The 27,988-nt window shown below is 44.7% G+C and overlaps 1 protein-coding gene across 3 annotated transcripts; it reads left to right on the top strand.

Moving 5' to 3' along the window:
- The first annotated feature begins 517 nt into the window (after positions 1-517).
- Positions 518-26,101, top strand: LOC121568913 (leucine-rich repeat-containing protein 4B-like). 3 transcript variants are annotated; one of them, XM_041879392.2, is made up of 3 exons: positions 518-620; positions 21,484-21,991; positions 23,681-26,101. In XM_041879392.2, the coding sequence occupies exons 2-3, from the start codon at positions 21,746-21,748 to the stop codon at positions 25,640-25,642; spliced, it is 2,208 nt and encodes a 735-aa protein (XP_041735326.2). In that variant the 5' UTR covers positions 518-620; positions 21,484-21,745; the 3' UTR covers positions 25,643-26,101. The 3 variants fall into 3 exon arrangements, with proteins under 3 accessions (XP_041735326.2, XP_041735324.2, XP_041735327.2); XM_041879390.2 differs by lacking the exon at positions 518-620 and adding an exon at positions 6,864-6,988; XM_041879393.2 differs by lacking the exon at positions 518-620 and adding an exon at positions 7,113-7,362.
- Positions 26,102-27,988: the final 1,887 nt, after the last annotated feature.

Here is a 27,988-nt window from a genome sequence, read left to right as displayed (position 1 = left end):
GAATGCCAAGGAACATCTACACAACAGAGGTGCAGTACTTAATTGTATAACATAATAAGAAAGACTAGCCTACATATCGAATAAAGTTATGTAAGTTAGTAATCGTGCTGCCTGGCCTGCCTCTGAGACAAGGGCAAAGAATCCTATTCAACCAGACTGTCTCAATCAACGGGAAAAGGTGCATTTGTTGTTGTTGTTTGTTGGAAATTCTCATCCCTTCCAGCCGTGCGCGCGTGTTTATTAGTGGCCTACGCATGCCTGGAGAAACAGACATGTTTCATTTAGATGTCGCTATTCGTATTTAAACGAAATAGTCTACTAGGCCTATGTTTCGTCATGATTTTTCCATCACCCTCTTTCGGTGGTTGTATTTTTCCATCTGGTCATGTAGGATGAACTGGCTCTGTTTACTTAGGTCGGGAAAACACAGCACTATGGTACAAGCGCCGCAAAAGGGTGAACCAATTTGAGAGAGAGAGAGAGTGAGAGAGAGTGAGAGAGAGAGAGAGAGGGCGGGTTGGAGAGAGAGAGAGAGAGAAAGGACGATAGTGAGAGAGGGGAGAGAAGACGCTGACTATAGGCTACGCCTCTGCAGTTTAAGGAATATATTAAAGGGAAAGGTAAGATTCATTAAATGGTATCAGAGTATAAGGGACGTTATTCGTGTGTCGCATGTTAAACAAATCCAGTTGTTTGTCTTTGGATTCAAAGATTTATTTCATAAAGCATCGTTGTGGTATGACCAGCCTATTATTTATCTGCTGAATAGTTTTCGCTGTTCCATGATATTTAATTTGCGGGTGTCGTTTGCGAATTAATGCGGTGGTATCTGTATTTGTGTGTTTGCGTGCGTTTGTGCGCAAGTTCGTCTGTGCGTGCAAGCAGCGACGCGCATCAATGTAAACTGATAAATGTTAAGGCTATTGCTTTAATAAGGACCGCGTTTCGGAATTGATAGGACAGAATATCAACCATGTTTCTGGAAAGAAACAAGCGGATAGCCTACATTATCGTCCTGAAATGTGAGGGTTTTCGGCGCCTTAATCCATTAATTGTGGCGAGACGATACATTTAATTTGTTGACAGTGCTTACGAATGAAACAGGAAAGTCAAGTGATTCGTGTACTTCATACTTCATTCATAACAAGACGTGCGTGCGTCTCGTTAAATTACCTGTTTGTGACATTGGTGTCATGTCTTTGGCAATTAGCATTGATAAAAATGGATAAATGCAAAGGGAAGTAGCCTAAATAAATGTTATAATTATTGCCTATAATTATAATCATTGTATAGCTATGGCTCGTATTTCACAGTTCTGCTTAGTAGCCTAATGCGTGGCTTATTAAATATTTCCTATTCAATAGGCCTATAGTTCTGAGAAAAAGTTATTAGGCTATACCAACTGGGCGTCAATTCCATGTTGGTTTCATTGAAATGACGTGAAAACCACGTTGAGTCAACCAGTGTGTGCACAGTGGATACTATTAAGCCACATTATTTGCGGTCATCTGTTTCCTGTGGTTATTCTCTCTTGAGAATGATTAGTGTCCCTTAATAGTGTGAATAATGCGGAAGCACCGTGCGCGGCACATGACCGAAGCATGCAGGTTAAGCCACTATAAATGTGGCCCACAGATGAGACCCTCTGGCTGAGAACAAGGAGCAGATAGATTAGGGCTGATAAATGAAGATCTACCACCTCTATCTGCAACACAACGATACGGTTACGAGCGGATTGAAATGCTAATATGCAGCAGTGTGTTTCGGGTGGGCAGTCTGGCAGAATGAGATTGCTGCCTGGCACGGCAGTCAGTGGGCACGGTTTGATTTCGTGAGTTTATGATAGGGGCTAAGTTATTAATGGGGCGTTAGAGGGCAAAGTTAGATTGAGGGTGAAGTGTGTTGTGCGATGGGTAGTAAGGCTAGAAGGGGGGAGAGGAGAGTGCTTTAAAAGAGGACCTTCAAGCACTGGTCCTGGGCCAGTTCTGCCTCTCAGCTGGTTGTGGATGGCTGAAGTTGTAATTCATCTCCAAGCTGATTTTGGAGCAGTGCTCAGAGGCATTTCTGTTTGAGATATGACTGGGGCAAAGCTGCCATTCTGAGAATAAAACGTTATTTAATTGTGAATTTGTGGAGTTGGATTTAAGGCTTAAAGAGATGAAATAGAGAGCAATTGACAGAAAAAGTTAATAGACCAATACACAACTTTAGAGATAATATTTTCCCCAGGAGACAAAGTAGTGAGCAAAATTAACACTGGTTAAAATAGCTGATTTTTAAAGCATTTTCTACGTGTCTGACTTTATACTCATCTCTGGTTCATTCAATCATCTAAACCTCATCCACCGCTGGTCTTAAACATAGACCCAGTCCCATAAACCAGTCTCACTGCTGTTACATCTGTGGAGGCAGTGGAAATTGTATTCATTAAACATTGGCACCATGTCAGATTTGATGCTTGTTAGTACCTACCACTGCTTCACTCTCAATTGCTCAGTGAACGACTGTGATGTATGCCATTATAACTACAAGCCTCAGCGCTTATTCTTAACCATTTTGCTTAGAACTACAGATGTAAAAATCTAAGACGACGTTACGTTTTTAATGTTTCCTTTATAGCGGTGTTTAAAGTGCTCAGATCAAACGGTGCCTGCTAGTACATGTGAGGTGGAGCTGTGTGAGTAATCAAAGTGCACATCCCTCTCCTCTCCACTCGCAGGACCAGTACAAGTCACAGTGGCCCTGGATGGAGGAGAAGAATGTCACTTTAAATATCACATTACAGACAAGGCCTTTTAGCCAAGGGCAGGGTTTTAAAAAGATCAAGACATCTCGTAGCTGTAAAGACAACGATAAATCTAGCTCTTGAAACACATGCAAATGGTTCTTTCCCTTCCTTCATTCCTTCCCTCCCTCCCATCCCTCCACCAAAGATATTCCCTAAAAATGTCCTTGAGATGAATTGAAACAAATTAAAACCAGACTGGGTCAAAAGGTGACCAATAGCAAGCGGAAGACAGTCAGAGGAAGACAATTATTTATTAAGCATTGTCCTCTATGTATTGAAGGGCTTAGATGTAATTTCCCCAGGCTTCATGCTCCAAGCAAATCCAGAAACCTGCTACACTGAATTAGTAAAGGCCTTGGAACTGTTAGGGATCTGTCATGTAGCTGTGGCCCAGGCTGCCCCAGAATCCTTTTCAGACTTGATGGTGCACAGCCATGGCACCTCTTCACCTAATATGCGTGTTATTAAAATTAAACAATGTCATGATTCACAAGGAAAGGTTAATTCAGATTACTTAATAGCGGGCAAGTGGAATATTTTATTCAAGCCATAGTTGGCCAGCTGTAGGACATCCAATGAATTTGAACTCTTACCCCATTCACCCAAACTGAGTTGTTGTTAAGGAGCACTGCTCGGAATTGACATCATTTTTGCTCTGTCCCAGTTAGCTAGCTTTTAATATAGATCTCACTAGATTAAATATAGTGCCCACTAGATTTTAATATAGAGCTTGCTAGATTTTAATATAGAGCTCAGCTAGATTTTAATATAGAGCTCTCAAGATTTTAATATACAGATTGCTAGATTTTAATATAGAGCTCATCTAGATTTTAATATAAAGCTCACTAGATTTTAATACAGAGCTCACTAAATTTTAATATAGAGCTTGCTAGATTTTAATATAGAGCTCGCTACATTTACATTTACATTTACGTCATTTAGCAGACGCTCTTATCCAGAGCGACTTACAAATTGGATATAGCTCGCTAGATTTTATTCATACAGTAATGAATAAAGGAACATCATTGTGTTAGCAAGCCCACAGAATCCACACAAGCCTCTGGTTGGCTGTTTGCCTCAGAAAGAGAAGAGCGGACAGGTCAACTATGCCCAGTCTGCAGGCTAATTTGAACTGTTAAACAGTTCATTTTAACACATTTGCAAACATGTCCCTATAAAACCAAGCCGAGAGTCATAATTTTGTTGTTGTCACAAATTAAGTGTGGGATGGGTGATCTCAGTCATTTGAGAAATCAGGCCAGCCTGCACTTTAATTTCAGAGTCACATCACTGCATAACTGATGAGGCAGATGAAAACAAGCAAACAGGAACAGGGGAGATTACAACTGCACACCTGGCCAAGAGCAAAGCTGTCTGGGACTGGGAGATAATGCCTTACCCTCTCTAGGCTCTCGGCAACTGACTCAAGTGCTTTCAGACTTGAGCACTGTCAATCTGCACAGCCCTGTTCACCATTTTGGAGTGTTACGTTAGAGAGAAAATACCACAGTAAAACTAGTCTTTTACTGTATAAATGTGGGTGTGGGTGGGTGTGTGTGAAAGAGAGAGAGACTTGACTTTTTGAAAGAGAACAAGATGGGGATATAGATGAGACTGGCACTATTCTAAAAAGGGCAAGAAGTTGGCTGATCTCTATATAGGCTGGGATTGTCATTGATTGATAGCAGCCCAACTTGCTGGTGTCGACAGGATGGAAGTTGAAGTTGACTGCTAGCATGCTTGAGAGACTTGCTGATCAGCTATGATAGGCTGAATTTGTGGGAACAACCTCGGGCTGTCCCTGAATAATGCAGTGTGATTAACCACATGGCATTACAGCCTCTGTTATCATGTCACACATATCAGCGTTTGTCCCCACATTTGCCTATACATTGTCCCCACATGTGCCTATACATTGTCCCCACATGTGCCTATACATTGTCCCCACATGTGCCTATACATTGTCCCCACATGTGCCTATACATTGTCCACACGTGCCTATACATTGTCCCCACGTGCCTATATATTGTCCCCACATGTGCCTATACATTGTCCCCACATGTGCCTATACATTGTCCCCACATGTGCCTATACATTGTCCCCACATGTGCCTATACATTGTCCCCACATGTGCCTATATATTGTCCCCACATGTGCCTATACATTGTCCCCACATGTGCCTATACATTGTCCCCACATGTGCCTATATATTGTCCCCACATGTGCCTATACATTGTCCCCACATGTGCCTATACATTGTCCTAACCACAGGAGGGAAGGACAAAGATCTAGGTTTCCTTTTGCATGATCTGGCATCACTTAAATCTCAATAACCAGGGTCTGGATATTGGATGAGCACTGACTGACCCATTCTCAGCAGAGCTGCTAAACCGCCTGCCACTGATGGCAGAGCAGATATAATTAGCTGTGATTGGTTTGATTGAGTGTCCAGCTCAGGCCTGGGTGTCGGCCCTTCTGGGGCAATGATGACTGTCCGGGCATTAATTATTGAATAATAGTTGGGAGAATGGCAATGGTTAATGATATCAAATGAATACCATAATCCATTGAATTGACATCATTAGAAATAGTGGAATTTCCCCTGGGGGGGATGTGCTCATCGTGTCTATGTCTCTTACAGCAGGGGAGTCTGGGTAGGGACTGGGAGCCATAGATAGGTTTCCTTCATGTGTTAATGAAAGGTACCATGGGAGTGAGAGTGGTCGGCTCTACTGGACTGCTTTGTAGGGACAGCTGGGTAGGCACTATAAGGTTCGACCATGTGTTAGTAAAGCCGGTCGCATAATGGAACGCGATCATGCTGCTGGAAGCGGTAGGGTTACGGTTGGATCGTGTTATTAAAAATTGGTTGGGTAATAAAAGTGGTCAGTTTTACACGGTTCGGTCGTATATTGGCTAAACTGGCTGGGTGATGGTGGTTGGGTGGGGAACTTTGGTTAGATCATGTGTTAGTTAATGTGGTGGGGTAATGAACACGGTCAGGCTTTCAGTAACCTCTCTGCTTTGGAGGCATGGCAGCTTGGCTGCATCAAGGCACAATATCTTGAGGGAGTTTGTTTCGGGTCAGTGGCAGCATAAGAGCTCAATACAGCCATGCAGAGTCAGACAAACTGAGGCTGGGGGCTTTTCCTCTGTCTGCTTCACTGGCTATGTGTGATCAGAGAGCACTACAGTTAGCGCCTGCCTGCCTCCGAGGATGCTGATGATGATGTTGATTATGTTTATTACAGTGTAATGGTGATGGTGTTGATGATAATGGTAGTAATGCAGCAACTAGACTTTGCCATGATCTTGCCATGATTATGATGACCACAAAGCATCATGGGGCGGCAGGTAGCCTAGAGTTTAAGAGCATTGGGCCAGTAACCGAAAGGTCGCTGGTTCAAATCCCTGAGCCGACTATTTGAAAAATCTGTTGATGTGCTCTTGAGCAAGGCACTTAACTCTAATTGCTCCTGTAAGTCGCTCTGGATAAGAGCATCTGCTAAACAACTAAAATGTAAATAAGCATCCTGCTGAATCACCATAGGTAGATCATTACCAAATTGTATTTTTGGTTGACTGTTTGGTTCAGAATGGTGATGTCACAGGGAGAATGTGACAGTGGGGGAGAGCAGTTCTAGTCCTTAGTGTCTCCTAGTAGAGTTCTCTGAAGATCAGAGAGAAGCAGGCAGGCAGCAGTTAGTGACGTCATACATTATTACTGCGATAAATCACAGATTCTGCCCTATGGTTAGGAAGGATGATTATTCTGAGTGCCATGGTGAACAACACGCAAGCCTTTATTATTTTGTTTCTCCTCTTCTCAGGGGTCTGCTGGCTGGGGTTATACGGAGAGTGTTGACTCAGTTGTACTCATTTATGTATATGTTTTGCCACTCTTGCATTTTTTTCTCTCCTAGTTTTTAACTGGGTGCAGCAGCACCAGTGAGTGAGAGCCCCAGCCCCAGCCCCAGCCCCAGCCCCAGCCCCCAGGCCAGCCCCAGCCCCCAGGCCAGCCCCAGCCCCAGCCCCAGCCCCAGCCCCAGCCCCAGCCCCAGCCCCAGCCCCAGCCCCAGCCCCAGCCCCCAGGCCAGGCCCCAGTCCTCAGTGTGGAGTGATGGAGCTGCCCCGTGTTGGGAACTGCAGAGCCAGGCGACGAACAACCCTGCTGCTGATGTGACGGAGACACGCAAGATGGTGAGTGAGCAGGTTACTATGGCAACCCAAGTCTCTGCGTGAGCGCTTCCATTTCGCACAGCGTGGGAGAGAGGGGTGGAGAGAGACCGTGGAGAGGGGAATGGAGTAGAAACCAGCGGAGGAGAGAGTAGAGGAGAGGTGTGGAAAGAGCAGTCGGACTGAAAGGGGTGAGGAGAGAGAGACACAAGCGTTATATGAAGAGAGGATAGACAGATCACAGAGGAAAAGAAGAGGGATGATAGAGGGAGTGGATGGAGTAAAACTAAGTGAGATGTGAATGATGGGGTGAGACCAAGGAGGCATGATAGAACAGTAAAGCAGAAGGGAGGGATGACAGGGACGTGTCCTGTGATAAAGAGGTGCCCTGCTGTCAGGTATACAAGCTTGTTTTTTCCTATTTACACCTCCATATTCTCATCCAATACCTTTCTCACTCCATATACAGTACGTTTTCCATGTATCTCTCTCTCACTGTCCCTCCATTCATCCATCTATCCATCCATCTCTCTCTCTCTGTGTATCTGTTTCTCCCTCTCGCAATGATTCGGTTGGCACGGCACTCTGCTGTGAGAGAGACTGACACAGTGTCAGTCTTGGTGACTGGTCTCCATGGAGACGTCCATCAGTCAGTCTGTGTCAGTGTTTCCTAGGCGAATCCTTATCGTGTTTGTCAGTGAGGGTGTTTATCTGTCTGTGTATTAGTCAGTGTGTCAGTTATATAGCATGCTGGGGCAAGACCTGGGTGGATGGGGAGTGTTACTTATCACACACACACAAAACATACACATGCCGCACACACACAAACACAAATGCCGTCACACATAAGGACATACATTTAAAAATGCACATATGGCACTGTAGACACACATAGAATGTTACACACATAGAACATGTGAGGATAAATGCACAAACACTCATACACACACATTCTATGCATTCTGTAAAACACATCATATTTTGACCCCACAAAAACAATCACACACGCGTGCTTGCGTGCCTTTCCCCTGCCGTGGAAAAGACAACTTGAAAAACAAGGTTTGACAAAAAAATGCTGAAGCAAGTTCTCACAAAAATAGCTTGGAGCAACAAGCAGTGCTGAGCTATGCTGTGTCTGGAGGGGCTTTGAAGGGAGCCGGTGAAAGGGTGCCGTTTACATGGCTCTGTAAATTGCTGAGAGACATTTTGATTAACGACTGACTCCGGCTTCCCCCTCAGCGCACAGGAATTGAGTGTATCAACATGTTTAACACCCTTAAATACAGATTAATTGTTCATGAAATCGGCATATCGCAACTAATTGAAAACGAAATACAGAAATATCTAATTTCAAGTATTCACACCCCTTTGCTATTACACTCCAAATTTAGTTTAGAAAGAAACACACCTGTCTAAGGTCCCACAGTTGACAGTGCATGTCAGAGCAGAAATTATACTATGAAGTCCAAGGAACTGTCCGTACATCTCCGAGATATAATTGTGATGAGGCATATATCTGGGGAAGGGTATAAAACAATTTCTAGAGTGTTGAACGTTTCCAAGAGCGCAGTGGTCTCCATCACTGGGAAATAAAAAAAACTGACCAAACTGAGCAACCGGGCAAGAAGGACCATGGTCAGGAAGGACCACTCTGACAGAACTACAGAGTTCCTTGGCTGAGATGGGAGAACCTGCCAGAAGAACAACAGTCTCCACAGCACTTCACCAATCTGGGCTTAATGGGAGAGTGGCCAGACGGAAACCACTTCTGAGAAAAAAGCACATGACAGCATGCCTGGAGTTTGCAAAAAATGCACATGAAACACTGATAGCATAAGGCAAAAGATTCTGTGGTCTGATGAGAGAAAAATGTAACTCTTTGGCCTGAATGCAAAATGCTATGTCTGGAGAAAATCAGGCACAGCTCATCACCCGCCTAACACCATCCCTACCGTGAAGCATGGTGGTGGCAGCATCATGCTATAGGGATGCTTTTCATCAGCAGGGAGATTGGTACGGATAGAGGGAACAATGAATGGAGTCAAATACAGGCAAACCCTTGATACCATGAAGTCCAATGAACTGTCCGTATATCTCCAAAATAGAATTGTGATGAGGTATATACAGTGCCTTGCAAAAGTATTCATCCCCCTTGGTGTTTTTCCTATTTTGTTGCATTACAACCTGTATTTTAAATTGATTTTTATTTGGATTTCATGTAATGGACATACACAAAATAGTCCAAATTGGTGAAGTGAAATGAAAAAATAACTTGTTTCAAAAAAGTATAAAAATAAATAACGGAAAAGTGGTGCGTGCACATGTATTCACCCCCTTTGCTATGAAGCCCTTAAATAAGATCTGGTGCAACCAATTACCTTCAGAAGTCACATAATTAGTTAAATAAAGTCCACCTGTGTGCAATCTAAGCAAACATGTTTGTTGTTCGCCAAAAGGCATGTGGGAGACTCCCCAAACATATGGAAGAAGGTACTCTGGTCAGATGAGACTAAAATTGAGCTTTTTGACCATCAAGGAAAATATCTGGCGTAAACCCAACACCTCTCATCACCTCGAGAATACCATCCCCACAGTGAAGCATGGTGGTGGCAGCATCATGCTGTCGGGATGTTTTTCATCGGCAGGGACTGGGTAACTGGTCAGAATTGAAGGAATGATGGATGGCGCTAAATACAGTGAAATTCTTGAGGGAAACCTGTTTCAGTCTTCCAGAGATTTGAGACTGGGACGGAGGTTCACCTTCCAGCAGGACAATGACCCTAAGCATACTGCTAAAGCAACACTTGAGTGGTTTAAGGGGAAACATTTAAATGTCTTGGAATGGCCTAGTCAAAGCCCAGACCTCAATCCAATTGAGAATCTGTGGTATGACTTAAAGATTGCTGCACACCAGCGGAACCCATCCAACTTGAAGGAGCTGGAGCAGTTTTGCCTTGACGAATGGGAAAGAATCCCAGTGGCTAGATGTGCCAAGCTTATAGAGACATAGTTATGCACGCTCAAGTTTTCTGTTTTTTTTTGTGTTATTTCTTGTTTGTTTCACACCAAAAAATATTTTGCATCTTCAAAGTGTTGTGTAAATCAAATAATACAAACCCCCAAAACATCCATTTTAATTCCAGGTTGTAAGGCAACAAAATAGGAAAAATGCCAAGGGGGTGAATAATTTTGCAAGCCACTGTATGAGGTATATATCTGGGGAAGGGTATAAAACAATTTTGCTTCAGAGTGCAAACGATCTTAGACTGGGGCGAAGAGTTACGTTCCTACAGGTGAATTACCCCAAGCATACAACCAATGCAACGCTGGAATGGCTTCAGAACATGAATTTGAAAGTCCTTGAGTGGCCCAGACAAAGCCCAGACTTGAATCTCATTGAAAATCTGCAAGGAAGAATGGGAGAAAATCCCCAAATTCAGATGTGCAAAGCTGATACGGACATACCCAAGATGATTCAAAGCTGTAATCGCCAAAGGTGCATCTACATTGACTCAGGGGTGTGAACACTTACAGTGGGGAGAACAAGTATTTGATACACTGCCGAAGTAATTAATCTGCATTTTATTGCATGACATAAGTATTTGATCACCTACCAACCAGTAAGAATTCCGGCTCTCACAGACCTGTTAGTTTTTATTTAAGAAGCCCTCCTGTTCTCCACTCATTACCTGTATTAACTGCACCTGTTTGAACGCGTTACCTGTATAAAAGACACCTGTCCACACACTCAATCAAACAGACTCCAACCTATCCACAATGGCCAAGACCAGAGAGCTGTGTAAGGACATCAGGGTTAAAATTGTAGACCTGCACAAGGCTGGGATGGGCTACAGGACAATAGGCAAGCAGCTTGGTGAGAAGGCAACAACTGTTGGCGCAATTATTAGAAAATGGAAGAAGTTCAAGATGACAGTCAATCACCCTCGGTCTGGGGCTCCATGCAAGATCTCACCTCGTGGGGCATCAATAATCATGAGGAAGGTGAGGGATCAGCCCAGAACTACACGACAGGACCTGGTCAATGACCTCAAGAGAGCTGGGACCACAGTCTCAAAGAAAACCATTAGTAACACACTACGCCGTCATGGATTAAAATCCTGCAGCGCACGCAAGGTCCTCCTGCTCAAGCCAGCGCATGTCTAGGCCAGTCTGAAGTTTGCCAATGACCATCTGGATGATCCAGAGGAGGAATGGGAGAAGGTCATGTGGTCTGATGAGACAAAAATAGAGCTTTTTGGTCTAAACTCCACTCGCCGTGTTTGGAGGAAGAAGAAGGATGAGTACAACCCCAAGAACACCATCCCAACCGTGAAGCATGGAGGTGGAAACATCATTCTTTGGGGATACTTTTCTGCAAAGGGGACAGGACGACTGCACCGTATTGAGGGGAGGATGGATGGGGCCATGTATCGCGAGATCTTGGCCAACAACCTCCTTCCCTCAGTAAGAGCATTGAAGATGGGTCGTGATTGGGTCTTCCAGCATGACAATGACCCGAAACACACAGCCAGGGCAACTAAGGAGTGGCAACTAAGAAGCATCTCAAGGTCCTGGAGTGGCCTAGCCAGTCTCCAGACCTGAACCCAATAGAAAATCTTTGGAGGGAGCTGAAAGTCCGTATTGCCCAGCGACAGCCCCGAAACCTGAAGGATCTGGAGAAGGTCTGTATGGAGGAGTGGGCCAAAATCCCTGCTGCAGTGTGTGCAAACCTGGTCAAGACCTACAGGAAACGTATGATCTCTGTAATTGCAAACAAAGGTTTCTGTACCAAATATTAAGTTCTGCTTTTCTGATGTATCAAATACTTATGTCATGCAATAAAATGCAAATTAATTACTTAAAAATCATACAATGTGATTTTCTGGATTTTTGTTTTAGATTCCGTCTCTCACATTTGAAGTGTACCTATGATAAAAATTACAGACCTCTACATGCTTTGTAAGTAGGAAAACCTGCAAAATCGGCAGTGTATCAAATACTTGTTCTCCCCACTGTATGTAAATTAGATATTTCTGTATTCATTTTCAATACTTTTGATAAAATTTCTAAAAACATGTTTTCACTTTATTATGGATTATTGTGTGTAGATGGGTGAGATTTTTTAAAATATTGAATCTATTTTGAATTCAGGCAGTAACACAACAAAATGTGGAATAAATCAGGGGGTATGAATACTTTCTGAAGGCACTGTATAGTCGTCTAGTGAATGTTAGAGTTAAGATGTTAACATTGAAAGGTCTTTCATCCCAGCATGCAATGATGAGTGGTATGAAGCTTGCAGTGAGGGATTTGAGCATGTGGGGAAGGTAATGTAATGTGTGTTAATGGGAGTCCTTTAGCAGGGTGATGAACACAGTGACTTTGAATCTGCTGCTCATGGCCCTTTCTCTGAAGGGGAGGAGGACTCTCTCTCTCTCTCTCTCTTGCTCTCTCTTTGTCCTGTATGAGCAATTCTGAATAGATCAGGGCTTCACTCTGCATCCTGAATTCTAATGCCCACTGACTGTGTGTGTGCATTGAGAGAGACTGCTTAATGTGTCTACGTATAGAGTAAGTGTGTGTGTGTGTGTGTGTACTGCTAAGTCATGCTTTACAATTTACCCCGGCTATATTGAAGTGTTAAGGTCTCATAATTTATAAAACAAGAACTCTGCAATATTTATTCAATGACTTATGATACATTATGTTGTATCGTAATTTGCTTAAATATGGATTACCAACTGTCAAAAACCGATGTTGTCCCTGACATACAAAAATTTGTTTTATATAAACCTGTGTGTGTAAAAAACATGGCATGGGATGAGGGTTGAAATCAATATGAAGCACAATAGTAGTGTTTTCACCTGAATCTGGTAGCTGACTGGCACAATCGTCCCCTGTCCTCTTGTGCCTGTAGGCCAGGGAGGGTATTGACTGCCACCATTGATTTACCTGTACTAACAACCCCACTCGAACCCTGTGCACAATATTTCAATAACCTGGGGGCTTCCTCCCCTGAGATCCACATAAATCAGGTATTACTGAGCCAACACAAAGCAGGAAGTTAGCACGCTATTAGTCACGCTGCTTACAGCGCACCCTGCATTGTGTGTGTCAGTGTGTGTCAGTGTGTAAGTGTGTGTGGGCATGTGACGTCAGCTCTCATTCAACAACAAGGCCAGTGCTCCTCCTGCGGATTACACTGGAGGGTGGGTATCAGGGTAGGGGTGGAGGAGAGGTGGAGGTGGAGGGGGTGGTGGGGGCGTATCAGGGTAGGGGTGGAGGAGAGTTGGGGTGGAGGCGTATCAGGGTAGGGGTGGAGGAGAGTTGGGGTGGAGGTGTATCAGGGTAGGGGTGGAGGTGGAGGGGTGGTAGGGGTGTAGGAGAGTTGAGGTGTATCAGGGTAGGGGTGGAGGAGAGTTGAGGTGGAGGTGTATCAGGGTAGGGGTGGAGGAGAGTTGAGGTGTATCAGGGTAGGGGTGGAGGAGTTTCAGGGTAGGGGTGGAGGAGAGTTGGGGTGGAGGTGTATCAGGGTAGTGTTGGAGGAGGGGAGGGGTGGAGGAGAGTTGGGGTGCAGGAGGAGGCGTATCAGGGTAGGGGTGGGGGTGTATCAGGGTAGGGGGTGGAGGAGGAGGGGTGGGGTGGAGGAGAGTTGGGGTGCAGGTGGAGCAGTATCAGGGTAAGGGTGGAAGTTTTTTTTTTTTTTTGTCATTTAGCAGACGCTCTTATCCAGAGCGACTTACAGGAGCAATTAGGGTTAAGTGCCTTGCTCAAGGGCACATCGACAGATTTTTCACCTAGTCGGCACGGGGATTAGAACCAGCGACCTTTCGGTTACTGGCACTATGCTCTTAACCACTAAGCTACCTGCCGCCCTGAAGGGATGGTAGGGTATGGGTGGAGGAGAGTTGGGGTGCAGGTGGAGGCATATCAGGGTAGGGGTGGAAGTGGAGGATGCTTCCTATAGGCTTCCTCTCAAAGTGTGCCTAGGGCAGCAAGACAGTGGTGTACAGGCGTAGCTTTGTTTTGCCTATTGAAAGGGTGTTCAGTCACACAGACAGTGTGTGTGTGTGTGTGTGTGTGTGTGTGTGTGTGTGTTTGTCTGTGTGTCTGTGTGTGTCTGTGTGTCTGTGTCTGTGTGTGTGTGTGTGTTTGTCTGTGTCTGTGTGTCTGTGGTTCTGTGTGTCTGTGTGTCTGTTTATGTGTGTCTGTGTGTCTGTGGGTCTGTGGGTCTGTGTGTATGTGTCTGTGTCTGTGTGTATGTGTGTGTTTTTCCCAAGTTGTATTATAGAGACAGTATGTACAGGATACACATGGTACAGTATATACACCATCCAACAAAATGCTGACTTGCAGGTTCCTTCTGGACAATGCAACAACAATAAGAAATAAGAAAAGATAAGAATACGAACATAAAGGAAATGGCTCAGTAGAGTAGAATAGACATTGTGTGTGTTTGTGTGTTTTTGTGTGTGTGTTTTATGTTGGTTTCCCTCCAATAGTCTGTTTCCATTAAATTGGGGACTGTGTCATGATGCAGAATTCTCCTTTTCATTTATGTAAAAGCTCCTGGTCTTTGGTCCCAGAGTAAATTTCACTTGGCTGTTATTCAAATGCTTTAAACATTTACAAATGCCTCTGTATAGAGTAGGCTTGGGGTCTGGCAGACTACCCAGGGACTCAGATGAGCTAGAGTTGTCTACTGTGAGAGTAAAATGTAGGATGAGTACATCAGCCCAACATTTTAGGCTAGATTGTGTGTAGTCATTCTATTGGATTACACTGAAGTTTAATATGTAGAATAATGTCAACCAAGCACCTCTATGGCTGAGAATGACTGTAGAGCCACAACAAGAAGACTGCTGCTAATGTCTGCCAACAAATGAGTAGCTTAAAGTTACAGCATTGAAATGTTCTCTACATAGTAGTTTCAAATAAATACTGTATCAAAGGATTTTGTTTTTCTTAGGTGGCATGGTTTTATATTGGGGCTGGCCTCTGAGTATTATCCTGCATGAGCTGCTTTTCCACTAGAAGGGATAAACAGAGAGAGATTGTGGGCTGGGGACTCTTGTAGTGCGGAGAGTTAAAAAAACAGCCAATGTTAACCAGCAGACACACGGGGTAATCATATTAGTGCTGATTTATCATTTCTTACAGTTCTCCGCTCCTCGTTCTGTGTAGATCACACTTATGATAACAGAGAGCGGGCTCACTGTGGAAGTTTGGAGGGAGCACATGGAAACAATAGACCTCTCTGCAGTAACTTTGAACAGTTTAATGATACTCAAGTTCTTGAAAATTAGTTTGTAAACATTAGCAATTAACTTATTGTTGGTAACAGGAGAGGTCGTTAGATAGCGTTTAAATGTGAAGAAGAAGAAGGCTTGTGATTTGTCACCATCTAGGGTGTTATGTTCTAACCCTGGCTAGGGGCTCTATTCAATCTGAATCACAGACAGCGTTACAGCTTGATTGAAATGTAAAGGCAATGTTCCCACGTTAACGGAGACTGCATTCATGTTAAACGTTGCATGTGTCAGCTCAATCCAAATTACCTTTACATTTCTATCGTGCAATCTGTAACGCTTCAGTGTTACAGATTAAATAGAGCCCTAGATGTTAGTCTGATCAGATAGGTCAGGGCTCTCCTCTCTACATACAGATAGTAGAATAGACAGGAGCTCTGTCTGTCTACCGGGTGCCTGGGCTCTGTCTACTGAGCTGCCATCTTGGTGTATGCACACTCATTATTGATGGCCGGCTCCCAGTTCCACACTGTTAGGAGGGCAGAGCACCACTGGAGATGTATGTATGTCTGTCTGTCTACCTGTTTGGCTGGCTATCTGTCTAAATGTAAGTGTTTGTATCTTTCTTTCTGAATATGTGATTATTGGTGTGCCTGTGTATACCTTTAAAAATCAGTGTGTCTACCTCAATGTTGATTTTACTCCCTCTCTACCTTACTTTCCTTGTAAATATTGGGCTACTTTTTCTAAGTGTTTGTGGGGGCATACAGTACATTTGTATGTAGTGTGGGTTGTGTGTGTTTGCGTGTTAATGAGTGGCAGAGGGGAGGGGCATGTGGAAAGGGTGGGATACAGCTGGAGAGAAAGAGTGAGAGAGGGGGAGAGTGTGGTGAATAGGTAACCATGGTTACTCTCTTGGCTAAGATTTGAATTGAGAGAGAGTGAGAAAACAGGGGGAGGATTGAAGCGGCAGTGTTCTCTTGCGAGGCAGACAGAGAACAGAGGTTAAAGGGTTAATATGTGTCAGTGTAGCAGGTTAATCTTTCATCAAACTGTGAGGTCAAGTCAATGCATTATTTACACAGCCACTGGACACTGCAGCAACACAGGGGGGAGAGAGGAGAGGAAAACAGGAGGGGAGGACGAAGACTTCAGATGGGGTCCAGATAGAAACAGGGAGAGGACCAGGCACTGGATAGAGAGAGAGAGAGAGAGAGAGAGAGAGAGAGAGAGAGAGAGAGAGAGAGAGAGAGAGAGAGAGAGAGAGAGAGAGAGAGAGAGAGAGAGAGAGAGAGAGAGAGAGAGAGACAGGCAGAGGCCACTAAAATGTTGATGGTGACAGTGGTTCAGACAACAGTGAAGCAGACGCCAACTCCAACTACTTCCAGTTCCTCGATGGACTCCACTCCACTCCCCACTAACCACCCAAACTATCCCAGCCTGCATCTCTCTCGCTCAGCCTCCCATCTCATCCCATCTCCCTTGGCTCCCTTTGATTTGGATCAGCTGTCGCCTCCCCAAAATAACTGCCGCACTTACACATCAGTCCTAATGGTGGCAAAAATTAAAAATAGAGGTGGCTGTCATTTCAAGGGTAATGCCTGCAGTCTGTTGTTATGTTACAGATGCTGGGATGCACATAATAGCCACAATAGAGAAGAGAAACACTGGGGCGTTTTTCTGAACATTCAATCCAGATGTAATTTATTCTTTCCCCCTGTGAGATTGGCACTGAAAGGCAATATGTAAACTAAACTGTCATGGGGATCATCTATATGATTATGTTATAGCATATGTGGTGGAGGTATGCTTGTAAGAGATTTGCCTCAAAGTTCCACGCAAACGCAGGGTGGGACCAAATCTGAGGGAGCCTGGGTATACCAGTCTGTTTGTGCTAACATCCCACTCCTTGCCATTCCTTGTCATGACAAAAATGTTTTTGTCATGACAAGGAGTGTCGTTGTATCTGTATTTAACATTGTGAGAAGCTTGCTGTATAAGGGTCCAGTATTATGTCCATAGTGACTACTGGTTCTGGTCTAGAGATGTGACTGTCCCAGTACCCTACTGGTTCTGGTCTAGAGCTCTGAGTGTCTCAGTACCCTACTGGTTCTGGTCTAGAGCTCTGAGTGTCTCAGTACCCTACTGGTTCTGGTCTAGAGCTGTGAGTGACGGTTCCAATGCCGCAGCAGCAGGGTAGGACCGGACCTGTGTTCTGTTCACTTCTATCACACATAGATGGTGCTGGAGATATGATGTATCACTGTGTCCTTGTGTGTGTTTTAATGTCATTGCACTCTGTGTACGTATTATTGATCAATCTCACCCCTCTTTTGCTCCATCTCTCTTTCTCTTTCTCTCTTTCCCTACTCATCTACCATTCAGCGAGAGAAATCTCTTCTGTGCACCCATCTCCATCTGTTTTTTATTCATTCTTCTGTATTGTCTTTCCCCTCAATCTCTCCATTGCTCTCTCTGTTTTATATGCATCTCTGTGTTGTTGTTCCCCTCCCTCCATCTCTCTGTCTGCTTTATATTAATCTATCTATCTATCTGTCTGTCTGTCTGTCTGTCTGTCTGTCTGTCTGTCTGTCTGTCTGTCTGTCTGTCTGTCTGTCTGTCTGTCTGTCTGTCTGTCTGTCTGTCTGTCTGTCTGTCTGTCTGTCTGTCTGTCTGTCTATCTATCTATCTATCTATCTATCTATCTATCTATCTCTCTCTCTCTGAGAGATTATTAATATTAATACCTCTGTCTCTTCTTCTCTCTCCCTATTTTTCCCTCCTACATTTTAATCTGTATTTTTTCTTACTCAATCTTTTCTTCTCTGTATGACCATTCTCTTTTTCATTCCCCCAACTATTTCTCCCTCTCCTCTGCTTCTGTCCCTTTACCATCTCTCTCACTCCCTCTACTCCATCCATCTATCTTTATCTACCTCTCTTTCTCCCTCTCTCCCCAATCTCTTGTTCTCTCTCTCTCTCTCTCTCTCTCTCTCTCTCTCTCTCTCTCTCTCTCTCTCTCTCTCTCTCTCTCTCTCTCTCTCTCTCTCTCTCTCTCTCTCTCTCTCTCTCTCTCTCTCTCTCTCTCTCTCTTGCCTTCTCTCCCTCTCTCCCCAATCTCTTGTTCTTTCTCTCCCCTCTCTCTTCTCTTTCTCTCCCACTTTGCCCAATCTCTTGTTCTTTCTCTCTCTCCCTCTCTCTCTACTCTCTCTCTCTCTCTTTTGCTCTCTCTCTCCCACTCTCTTTTTTATTTCTCTCTTTCTCTCTTTCACTTTCTCTCTCCCCTTTCTCCCCCCTCTCTCTCGCTCTCTCATTGCCTCTCTGCAACTGTTCAATATTCATCTATTACTGTAGTGTTGATAATTCCCTTCTTTCCTTGCAGCTGTACAGTCATCTATCAGATTAATAATCCCCCTCTCTCCATTTCTCTCTCCTCTTGTTTTTTCCCTGAGCCAAGTGTGAATGCTCAATGTGTCAAATGAGTTTGCGTGTCAGAGTCCCATCATTACAGCCATCATCATTAATAATAGTGGACTGTATAGCTGGATGCCCTTATTTAAGGTTTTTCAGGTCTAAATAACCTGCAGAGGGAAAGCAACTCTCCTTTGCTGGCTCCAGGAGCTTGGGTAGAGTTAGCCATCTATCAGTGTTAAGGCAGACTGCACCCTTCACCACCATTCTGTGGCCCCTAGAGCATGTAATGCAGAGCTAGTATGGAAATAGAATTAGCACTGTCAACTCAATACCAGTGCAATGCTAATAGAGAGAGGATTTGGGTTGAAATCACAACTCCATGTTTGACACTGGGATTTAAAGACATGCTCCGGAACTTTGGCGACTGCTAAGTATTTTTTTAAATCTCTCGCTTTGGGCTTAATGTGTCAATGTGTAGTTCATATATGCATAATCTATGAGCAGAATTACTGTTTTACCTCAATTAGCCACGAAATCTCTAGTTTGAAAGCGACTGTTTTTCTGAAAGCTGTGCTGCGCCATTTCCCTACATTTTCCCCCTTGTGGGCCAGCCCTCTAGCAATTCGACATACAGTGGGGAAATAAAGTATTTAGTCAGCCACCAATTGTGAAAGTTCTCCCACTTAAAAAGATGAGAGAGGCCTGTAATTTTCATCATAGGTACACGTCAACTATGACAGACAAAATGAGGGAAAAAAATCCAGAAAATCACATTGTAGGATTTTTAATGAATTTATTTACAAATTATGGTGGAAAATAAGTATTTGGTCAATAACAAAAGTTTCTCAATACTTTGTTATATACCCTTTGTTGGCAATGACACAGGTCAAACGTTTTCTGTAAGTCTTCACAAGGTTTTCACACACTGTTGCTGGTATTTTGGCCCATTCCTCCATGCAGATCTCCTCTAGAGCAGTGATGTTTTTGGGCTGTCGCTGGGCAACACGGACTTTCAACTCCCTCCAAAGATTTTCTATGGGGTTGAGATCTGGAGACTGGCTAGGCCACTCCAGGACCTTGAAATGCTTCTTACGAAGCCACTCCTTCGTTGCCCGGGCGGTGTGTTTGGGATCATTGTCATGCTGAAAGACCCAGCCACATTTCATCTTCAATGCCCTTGCTGATGGAAGGAGGTTTTCACTCAAAATCTCACGATACATGGCCCCATTCATTCTTTCCTTTACACGGATCAGTCGTCCTGGTCCCTTTGCAGAAAAACAGCCCCAAAGCATGATGTTTCCACCCCCATGCTTCACAGTAGGTATGGTGTTCTTTGGATGCAACTCAGCATTCTTTGTCCTCCAAACACGACAAGTTGAGTTTTTACCAAAAGGTTATATTTTGGTTTCATCTGACCATATGATATTCTCCCAATCCTCTTCTGGATCATCCAAATGCACTCTAGCAAACTTCAGACGGGCCTGGACATGTACTGGCTTAAGCAGGGGGACACGTCTCGCACTGCAGGATTTGAGTCCCTGTCGGCGTAGTGTGTTACTGATGGTAGGCTTTGTTACTTTGGTCCCAGCTCTCTGCAGGTCATTCACTAGGTCCCCCCGTGTGGTTCTGGGATTTTTGCTCACCGTTCTTGTGATCATTTTGACCCCACGGGGTGAGATCTTGCGTGGAGCCCCAGATTGAGGGAGATTATCAGTGGTCTTGTATGTCTTCCATTTCCTAATAATTGCTCTCACAGTTGATTTCTTCAAACCAAGCTTCTTACCTATTGCAGATTCAGTCTTCCCAGCCTGGTGCAGGTCTACAATTTTGTTTCTGGTGTCCTTTGACAGCTCTTTGGTCTTGGCCATAGTGGAGTTTGGAGTGTGACTGTTTGAGGTTGTGGACAGGTGTCTTTTATACTGATAACAAGTTCAAACAGGTGCCATTAATACAGGTAACAGTGGAGGACAGAGGAGCCTCTTAAAGAAGAAGTTACAGGTCTGTGAGAGCCAGAAATCTTGCTTGTTTGTAGGTGACCAAATACTTATTTTCCACCATAATTTGCAAATAAATTCATTAAAAATCCTACAATGTGATTTTCTGGATTTTTTTCTTCTCAATTTGTCTGTCATAGTTGACGTGTACCTATGATGAAAATTACAGGCCTCTCTCATCTTTTTAAGTGGGAGAACTTGCACAATTGGTGGCTGACTAAATACTTTTTTCCCCCACTGTATCTGCACATATGTGAAGTAGTACGCAATTTTTGGGGACCACTTTTGGCTCGTGAGTGCTACATTCATAACTACTGGCTAAAAATTATACAAAAGTACCGGAGAATGTCTTTAAACAACATTATTGGTATTGTACTGTAGTCCTGAGAACTGTTGTCTTGAATGTGTGAGTGCATATACAGTAGAACCAATTCATGAATAACATAGTCATGTGTTTTAGGATTACAACATTACTTTTCATTCCAAGGGCGGACAGTAACCTGAAATGTATGATCCTGAGTTGCAATATTGTAAAGATTTATGTTGTATGATGACACTGCTGTTCACTATCGTGATTTACTGTAAGACTTGACCTTTACTAATGAGAAATGGCACACACCTTTTAAGGCTTCTTAAGTTATGCACAGGATTCACAGTCCCTTCGGAATAGCGTATACCTGGAAGAATAGTTTTGCTCAGTGTAAACGTTTCTAAACAATTGGAGAAGCATGATATACTGTACTATTTCTAATATCTGTGTTCTCTCTCTCTCTCTCAATCTCTCTCTCTCTCTCTCTCTCTCTCTCTCTCTCTCTCTCTCTCTCTCTCTCTCTCTCTCTCTCTCTCTCTCTCTCTTTCACAGTAACTCGTGGATTCTTCTCAAAGGCCCCACTCAAATCCCTAGACGACAGAAAAAAAGGAGTAACATCTGTTTATGCACATATTTCTGTTAAAACCCCCCTGGAAAAAACTGAGATTGACGGAAGATAAAACACATTTAAAAATGAAACATTAAAAGGAACAAATTGCCACTGGAGAAACTAAGCAAAGTCGACCTGGTTGAGGAATCCATCATCTCGGGAACAACATCTTCGGAGAAAGGCCAGGGTCATGTCCCAGTTGCCATGCGCATCACCACGGTGACCTGCCTTCCCTGCCCCTCCCCCCTCCTCCTCCTATTGGTCCAGCTGCTACTGCGGGTCCTCCTCCCTGGGCCAGAATTTGTAGGGGCCGCCTCCCCCTGCCCCACCCATTGCAGCTGCTCCAATCAGGCCAGTCGAGTCATCTGTACAAGACAGAGTCTGGATGGGGTGCCTGAGAGCATATCAGTCAACACACGATACCTCAACCTGCAAGAGAATTCAATAGAGGTAAATATGGACTGTACTGAGCATTATCCACTATGTTAATTTATTTTGTTTGACTGTGTGTGTGTGTGTGTGTGTGTGTGTGTGTTTATGTGTGTGTGTGTGTGTGTGTGTGTGTGTGTGTGTGTGTGTGTGTTATGTATTTGTATGTGTGTGTGCGTGCGTGTCCATGCATGAGTGTGTGCGTGCGCATGTACTGTATGTTGGTAAGCATTATGTAAATGCCTGTTTTTACATACTTGTTTCAATGTAATTACCTGTCATTCACTCATAATTACCGTGGAATAATGCCTATGTTCTACAAAGTGTTCCCCAACCGTTTTGCAATTCAAATGGAAGGTCATGTTAATATGGAAATGAAACAGTAACACAGCAAACAGCAAAAAAACAGGAACACATGTGTTATCAGATTGTATGTCAGAACCCCAAGGTAGTTGTTGTTGTTTTACAGCTGCACTGGGACACTCCATTTAACCCCAGCTTCCCAATGTGAACTTCCTCATAATGTAAACCGTGTAATAGAATAAATATTCCCGCTGTTTTCAGTTTATGCATTTAGGAACTTTGCGCTCAGAAATGTGCTGCACTCTAGATATGTCTAGACAACTTCACAGACACGAGGTTGCTGAATACACTAAGCCCATTTGTGAATTTGGATATAGAGTCTTTTAGGCTAATGCTCATTAGTTTTGGCAAAGTTTGTGGCAAAGCAGTAAACTGACTGCAGAGATAGGAAGTGGACAAACAGCCATTCTATCTCACTCAAAGAGGCAGAAGATTGAACTGCGTATGATGGCAACAGAAAGAAAGGGAACATCAACCCTCATGGTTTGGTCTTACGGAGTTAAAGAGATGCAGCTTGTTAAAATATAAAATAAATAAATAATAACACTATTCATTACGCCTCCCTCTTAGCCAACGGATTCTGATTGGGTTTGTTGTATCCCGAAGCCCCACTTGAAATGATTAAAAATCTAAAAATATTGTAACACCTGGAGGCATCCTAGATTCTCTGTCTTATTTTTTCTCCTCTCCCCCAAGTACCCTGAGAGTAAAGCTTTGACAGCCCCCACTCCCCTCTTAAACACCCCCACCCTCCCTATCACCCTCCCCCCTCCTGCTCCACATAAGGAGGATGCATTGGCCTGGCTCCAGGAGCTTCTCACTGCCTCCCTCACTGAGAGCATTGGCCACACATATCTCACACAGCCATAGATTTAAAGGGATTTCAGTCCCGCTCACTAGCTGTGTGTCTGACGCCTGGCCAAATTAGCTCAATTTGGACAGACCAGATACTAGTGTGGGGTGTCCAGGGGTCCACCCAGTCCAAGTGCACCAGCAAACATATTCTCTCTGAGAAAAACAACCATGTCTGTTGTCTGTTAATTTAGCATAACGGATATACCACAATTGATCATTTTAGCCTCCACCATTTGGAGGTGTGAAATTCTGTGTTCATAATTTTTTTGTAGTGTTGTGAATTTTTATTTGGCTCATATCAGTGATTTTAAGTTTTTGTTTTCTTTCGCTGTAAGATTTGAGTTCCGATAGTGTCTCTGCATTCACACCTGTGCTATTGCTTTCACACTACCCAGCTGTCCCAGCCACTGGATCTTCACCCTGTTTACACAGTCTAGTCACTCTTTATGGTGTGAGATATTAACATTCTCCCTCTTCCTCTCTCCCCACCAGGTTATCAAGTCAGACACCTTCAAGCACTTGAGGCACCTTGAGATCCTGCAGCTGTCTAAGAACAAAATCAGTCAGATTGAGGTGGGAGCATTCAATGGCCTGCCCAACCTCAACACGCTGGAGCTGTTCGACAACCGCCTCACTCTGGTCCCCTCACAGGCCTTCGAGTACCTCAGCAAGCTGCGGGAGCTGTGGCTACGGAACAACCCCATCGAGACGCTGCCGGGCTACGCCTTCCACCGCGTGCCCTCGCTACGCCGCCTGGACCTGGGAGAGCTCAAGAAGCTGGACTACATCTCAGACGCCGCCTTCGTGGGCCTGGTCAACCTGCGCTACCTGAACCTGGGCATGTGTGGTCTGAAGGACATCCCCAACCTGACGGCCCTGGTGCGTCTGGAGGAGCTGGAGCTGTCTGGGAACCGTCTGGAGATCATCCGGCCTGGCTCTTTCCAGGGCCTGGTGTCGCTCCGTAAACTGTGGCTCATGCACTCGCAAGTGAAGGTCATCGAGCGCAACGCCTTCGACGACCTGAAGAACCTGGAGGAGCTCAACCTTTCCCACAACTCCCTGCACTCGCTGCCCCATGACCTCTTCACTCCACTGCACCAGCTGGAGCGGGTGCACCTCAACCACAACCCCTGGGTGTGCAACTGTGACGTGCTGTGGCTCAGCTGGTGGCTAAAGGAGACAGTGCCCAGTAACACCACATGCTGCGCCCGCTGCCACGCTCCCCCAGGCCTGAAGGGCAGGTACATCGGGGAGCTGGACCAGAGCCACTTCACCTGCTACGCTCCCGTCATCGTGGAGCCGCCCACCGACCTCAACGTTACCGAGGGCATGGCTGCAGAGCTGAAGTGTCGCACGGGCACCACCATGACCTCGGTCAACTGGCTCACGCCCAACGGCACCCTGATGACCCACGGCTCCTACCGGGTCCGGATCTCCGTCCTGCACGACGGTACGCTCAACTTTACCAACGTCACGCTGAGGGACACGGGTCAGTACACCTGCATGGTGACCAACTCGGCTGGCAACACCACAGCAACCGCCGTGCTCAACGTCACTGCTGCCGACGTTGGCGTCAGCTACTTCACTACTGTCACCGTGGAGACGGTGGAGCCCAACGAGGGCCCGACAGTCTACGCGGGTGTCATGAACAGCCACAACGAGTCATACGTCATTACCCCATCTGGCCACCAGTGGAGGGGGGGGGTCCCTACCACCGCCTCCTCCCTGTCAGCCTGGTCCTTGTCCTCGTCCCGGGCCACCCGGCCCACCTTTACTGTGTCCATCACTGCCGAGACGGGCTACTCTGGCCTTGACGACGTGATGAAGACCACCAAGATCATCATTGGCTGCTTCGTGGCCATCACCTTCATGGCGGCCGTGATGCTGGTGGTCTTCTACAAGCTGAGGAAGCAGCACCAGCTGCACAAGCACCACGGCCCCGCCCGCGCCATCGAAATCATCAACGTGGAGGACGAGATTGGCGCCGGTGCCGGCGGACGCGGGAGCGGCATCTCGGGGGGAGGCACCATCTCTCGGGATGGAGGCGGAGGGGGAGGAGTAGGAGGAGGGCAGAGCCTGAGGATGCACCACCCGGAGATGGTCAACCTGCCCAACCTGGCCAGACAGGAGCACCTCAACCACTACTACAAGGCACACCACTTCAACAACAACATGATGGGCCTGGGCATGGGCCTCAACAACAACAACAATCCCTCCCTCTCCCTCTCCCCCTGCTCCCAGACCCAGAGCACCCCCAACTCCTGCGCACAGGGACCCACCTCCACCAGCGGAGGCACCCCCACGGGTGGCTCGCTGCCCTCCCCCGTGCCCCTGCCCCAGCTGGGCATCCACAGCTCTCTGAAGGGGCTCTTGGGGAAAGGCCAGAACCCTCAGATCGAGCCTCTGCTCTTCAAGAGTGGCTCCAAGGAGAATGTGCAAGAGACTCAGATCTGAGAGAAAGACAGAGACAGATGGAAAAAGAGAAAGAGATGAAGAGACAGAAAAACAGGGAGATGGAGGGAGAGAGAAAGAGGAGTCTGATTGTACTATCCCCATGGCCATATTTTGATAGGAAGTGTAGTCAGGCAGAATATGAATATTACATAGACACTACTTTGTATGGTTAGTGCATAGAGAGAGAGAGAGAGAGAGAGAGAGAGAGAGAGAGAGAGTCAAGGGGGGAGATTGTTCTCACACCTCTACTGTGTCTGCTCAACACCCGTCCAAGCATTAACATTAATCTTCTGAGACACTCCAAGACACACACACACACACACACACACACACACACACACACAGCCCGACACAACGACAGGAACACTCTTTCAGCTAACACATACACAGTGCATTATGAGATTGACAACTATGTGCCAAACTTGCGCATATCTGTGTCAAAGTAAAAGCCCTCACAATCTATATATCCATTTAGCAGCATTCCCAGACTGAATCAGGTGACCAGGTTCAATACTCAGACACAATAAGAATCACGACGGTTATAACTATATACAGATCACCATGTACAGTATATATAGAGATAAGATCTGAGTCACTCTGTTGAAGTAGGCGGATTAGTGTTTGGGATACTCTCAGAGCAGTACAGCGCTGCCCAGATGCACTCTGTGGAACAGGACAGAAAGGAAACCATTGAGCAGAACACCGTTTAGTGTCAGACAACAAGCACTGTGTAGGAAGAGGAAACAACAACATCATCAACGGTTGTGTTTTACTTAGTGGGCTCAATCTCACTTTCTCCCCTCTTTCACACCTAACTGGCTACTCTCTTTAAAGGAGAAGAAGGAAAATGGGCTGAATCATCGTAAAAAAAAAATAATAATAGCAAAAAGGACTACGAAAGATACAAAGAAACTGTGAAAGTACAGATAATATATAAATATATTTTCATTCGAATAAATAAATTATGAAGAATCTTTACCAAGTTTCTGACTAAATAGCCACAGCTTCTGAAGAATATATGAACTGCTGTCATAGCAGTCATCACTATGAAAACTTTGTTTGGCTAGAAACAAGATGGCCGACATTTCCCCTGCCTGCTCCTGTGCTGGAAAGGGACAAACTGTAGTACAGGTTTTGGATGAGCAAGAGCTGAAAGGGGAAACTGGCAGAGTGTTTGATTGAATTTATTTTGGCTTCAATTTTTGTAGCATCATAAAGTGTTCCCTCTCATGCCACATTTACATAAACAGGGTCAATGGAGAAGGGGGATCTTTACTCTCCATTTAATGAAAATATATGAAATATGATTACAAAACTTTGCCCTTTGATACAAACAATATGGCTATTGTAATGCTGATAATAATGATGATGATAATTATAATAATTATTTAGAATTATAATAATAATAGTGAACAGTAAATGCATAACAACCATATACTATAGATAGCAATTATAAAAAAAAAATATAGGTTTAGCATGCTCTCTGATTCAAATGGTAATATCTAAAATTGCAATGTGATCGGTTTCAACATCATGCATTCAGTATACCTATATGCAATATATCATGATATTGAGAACAAATTATAATAATTATTATCATAATTATCATTATTATTATTATCATCATTATTTTATTATTATTATTATTATTATTATTATTATTATTATATAATATACACTGAGTGTACAAAACATTAGGAACATCATCCTGATATTGAGTTGCACCCCCTTTTTCCCTCAGAACAGCCTCAATTCGTCAGGGCATATAAAGTGTTACACAGGGATGCTGGCCCATGTTGACTCCAATGCTTCCCACAGTTGTGTCAAGTTGGCTGGATGTCCTTTGGGTGGTGGACCATTCTTGATACACACAGGAAACTGTTGAGCCTGAAAAACTCAGCAGCGTTGCAGCTCTTGACACACTCAAACCAGTGCGCCTGGCACCTACTACCATACCCCGTTCAAAGGCACTTAAATATTTTGTCTTGCCCATTCACCCTCTGAATGGCACACATACACAATCCATGTCTCAATTGTCTCGAGGCTTAAAAATGTGTCATTAACCTGGTCAGTTTATGTAATGGAAAGAGCATGTGTTCCTAATGTTTTGTAAACTCAGTGTATAAGTGGCAGCGCAGCCTTGTACATCCTTATGAAAGTGATGTTTGTAATTGATCCTGTGGGGAGTGATTACACATGGAACGATGACGATCCCTTCAACCACCACAATGACACCAAACACCCACCTGCAGAAACAGGAAATACATGGTCCTCAAAATGGCCGCTCCCACATGGCATCCTCACAGCCCATGCCTCCTCAGAAACTCCTCTGTTTTGTACAACAAC

This window comes from Coregonus clupeaformis, unplaced genomic scaffold (genome assembly GCF_020615455.1).
Source record: "Coregonus clupeaformis isolate EN_2021a unplaced genomic scaffold, ASM2061545v1 scaf0112, whole genome shotgun sequence".
Taxonomy (NCBI): Eukaryota; Metazoa; Chordata; class Actinopteri; order Salmoniformes; family Salmonidae; genus Coregonus; species Coregonus clupeaformis.
Note: the sequence above shows the minus strand (reverse complement) of the source record. Positions and strands in the feature narration are given on the sequence as shown.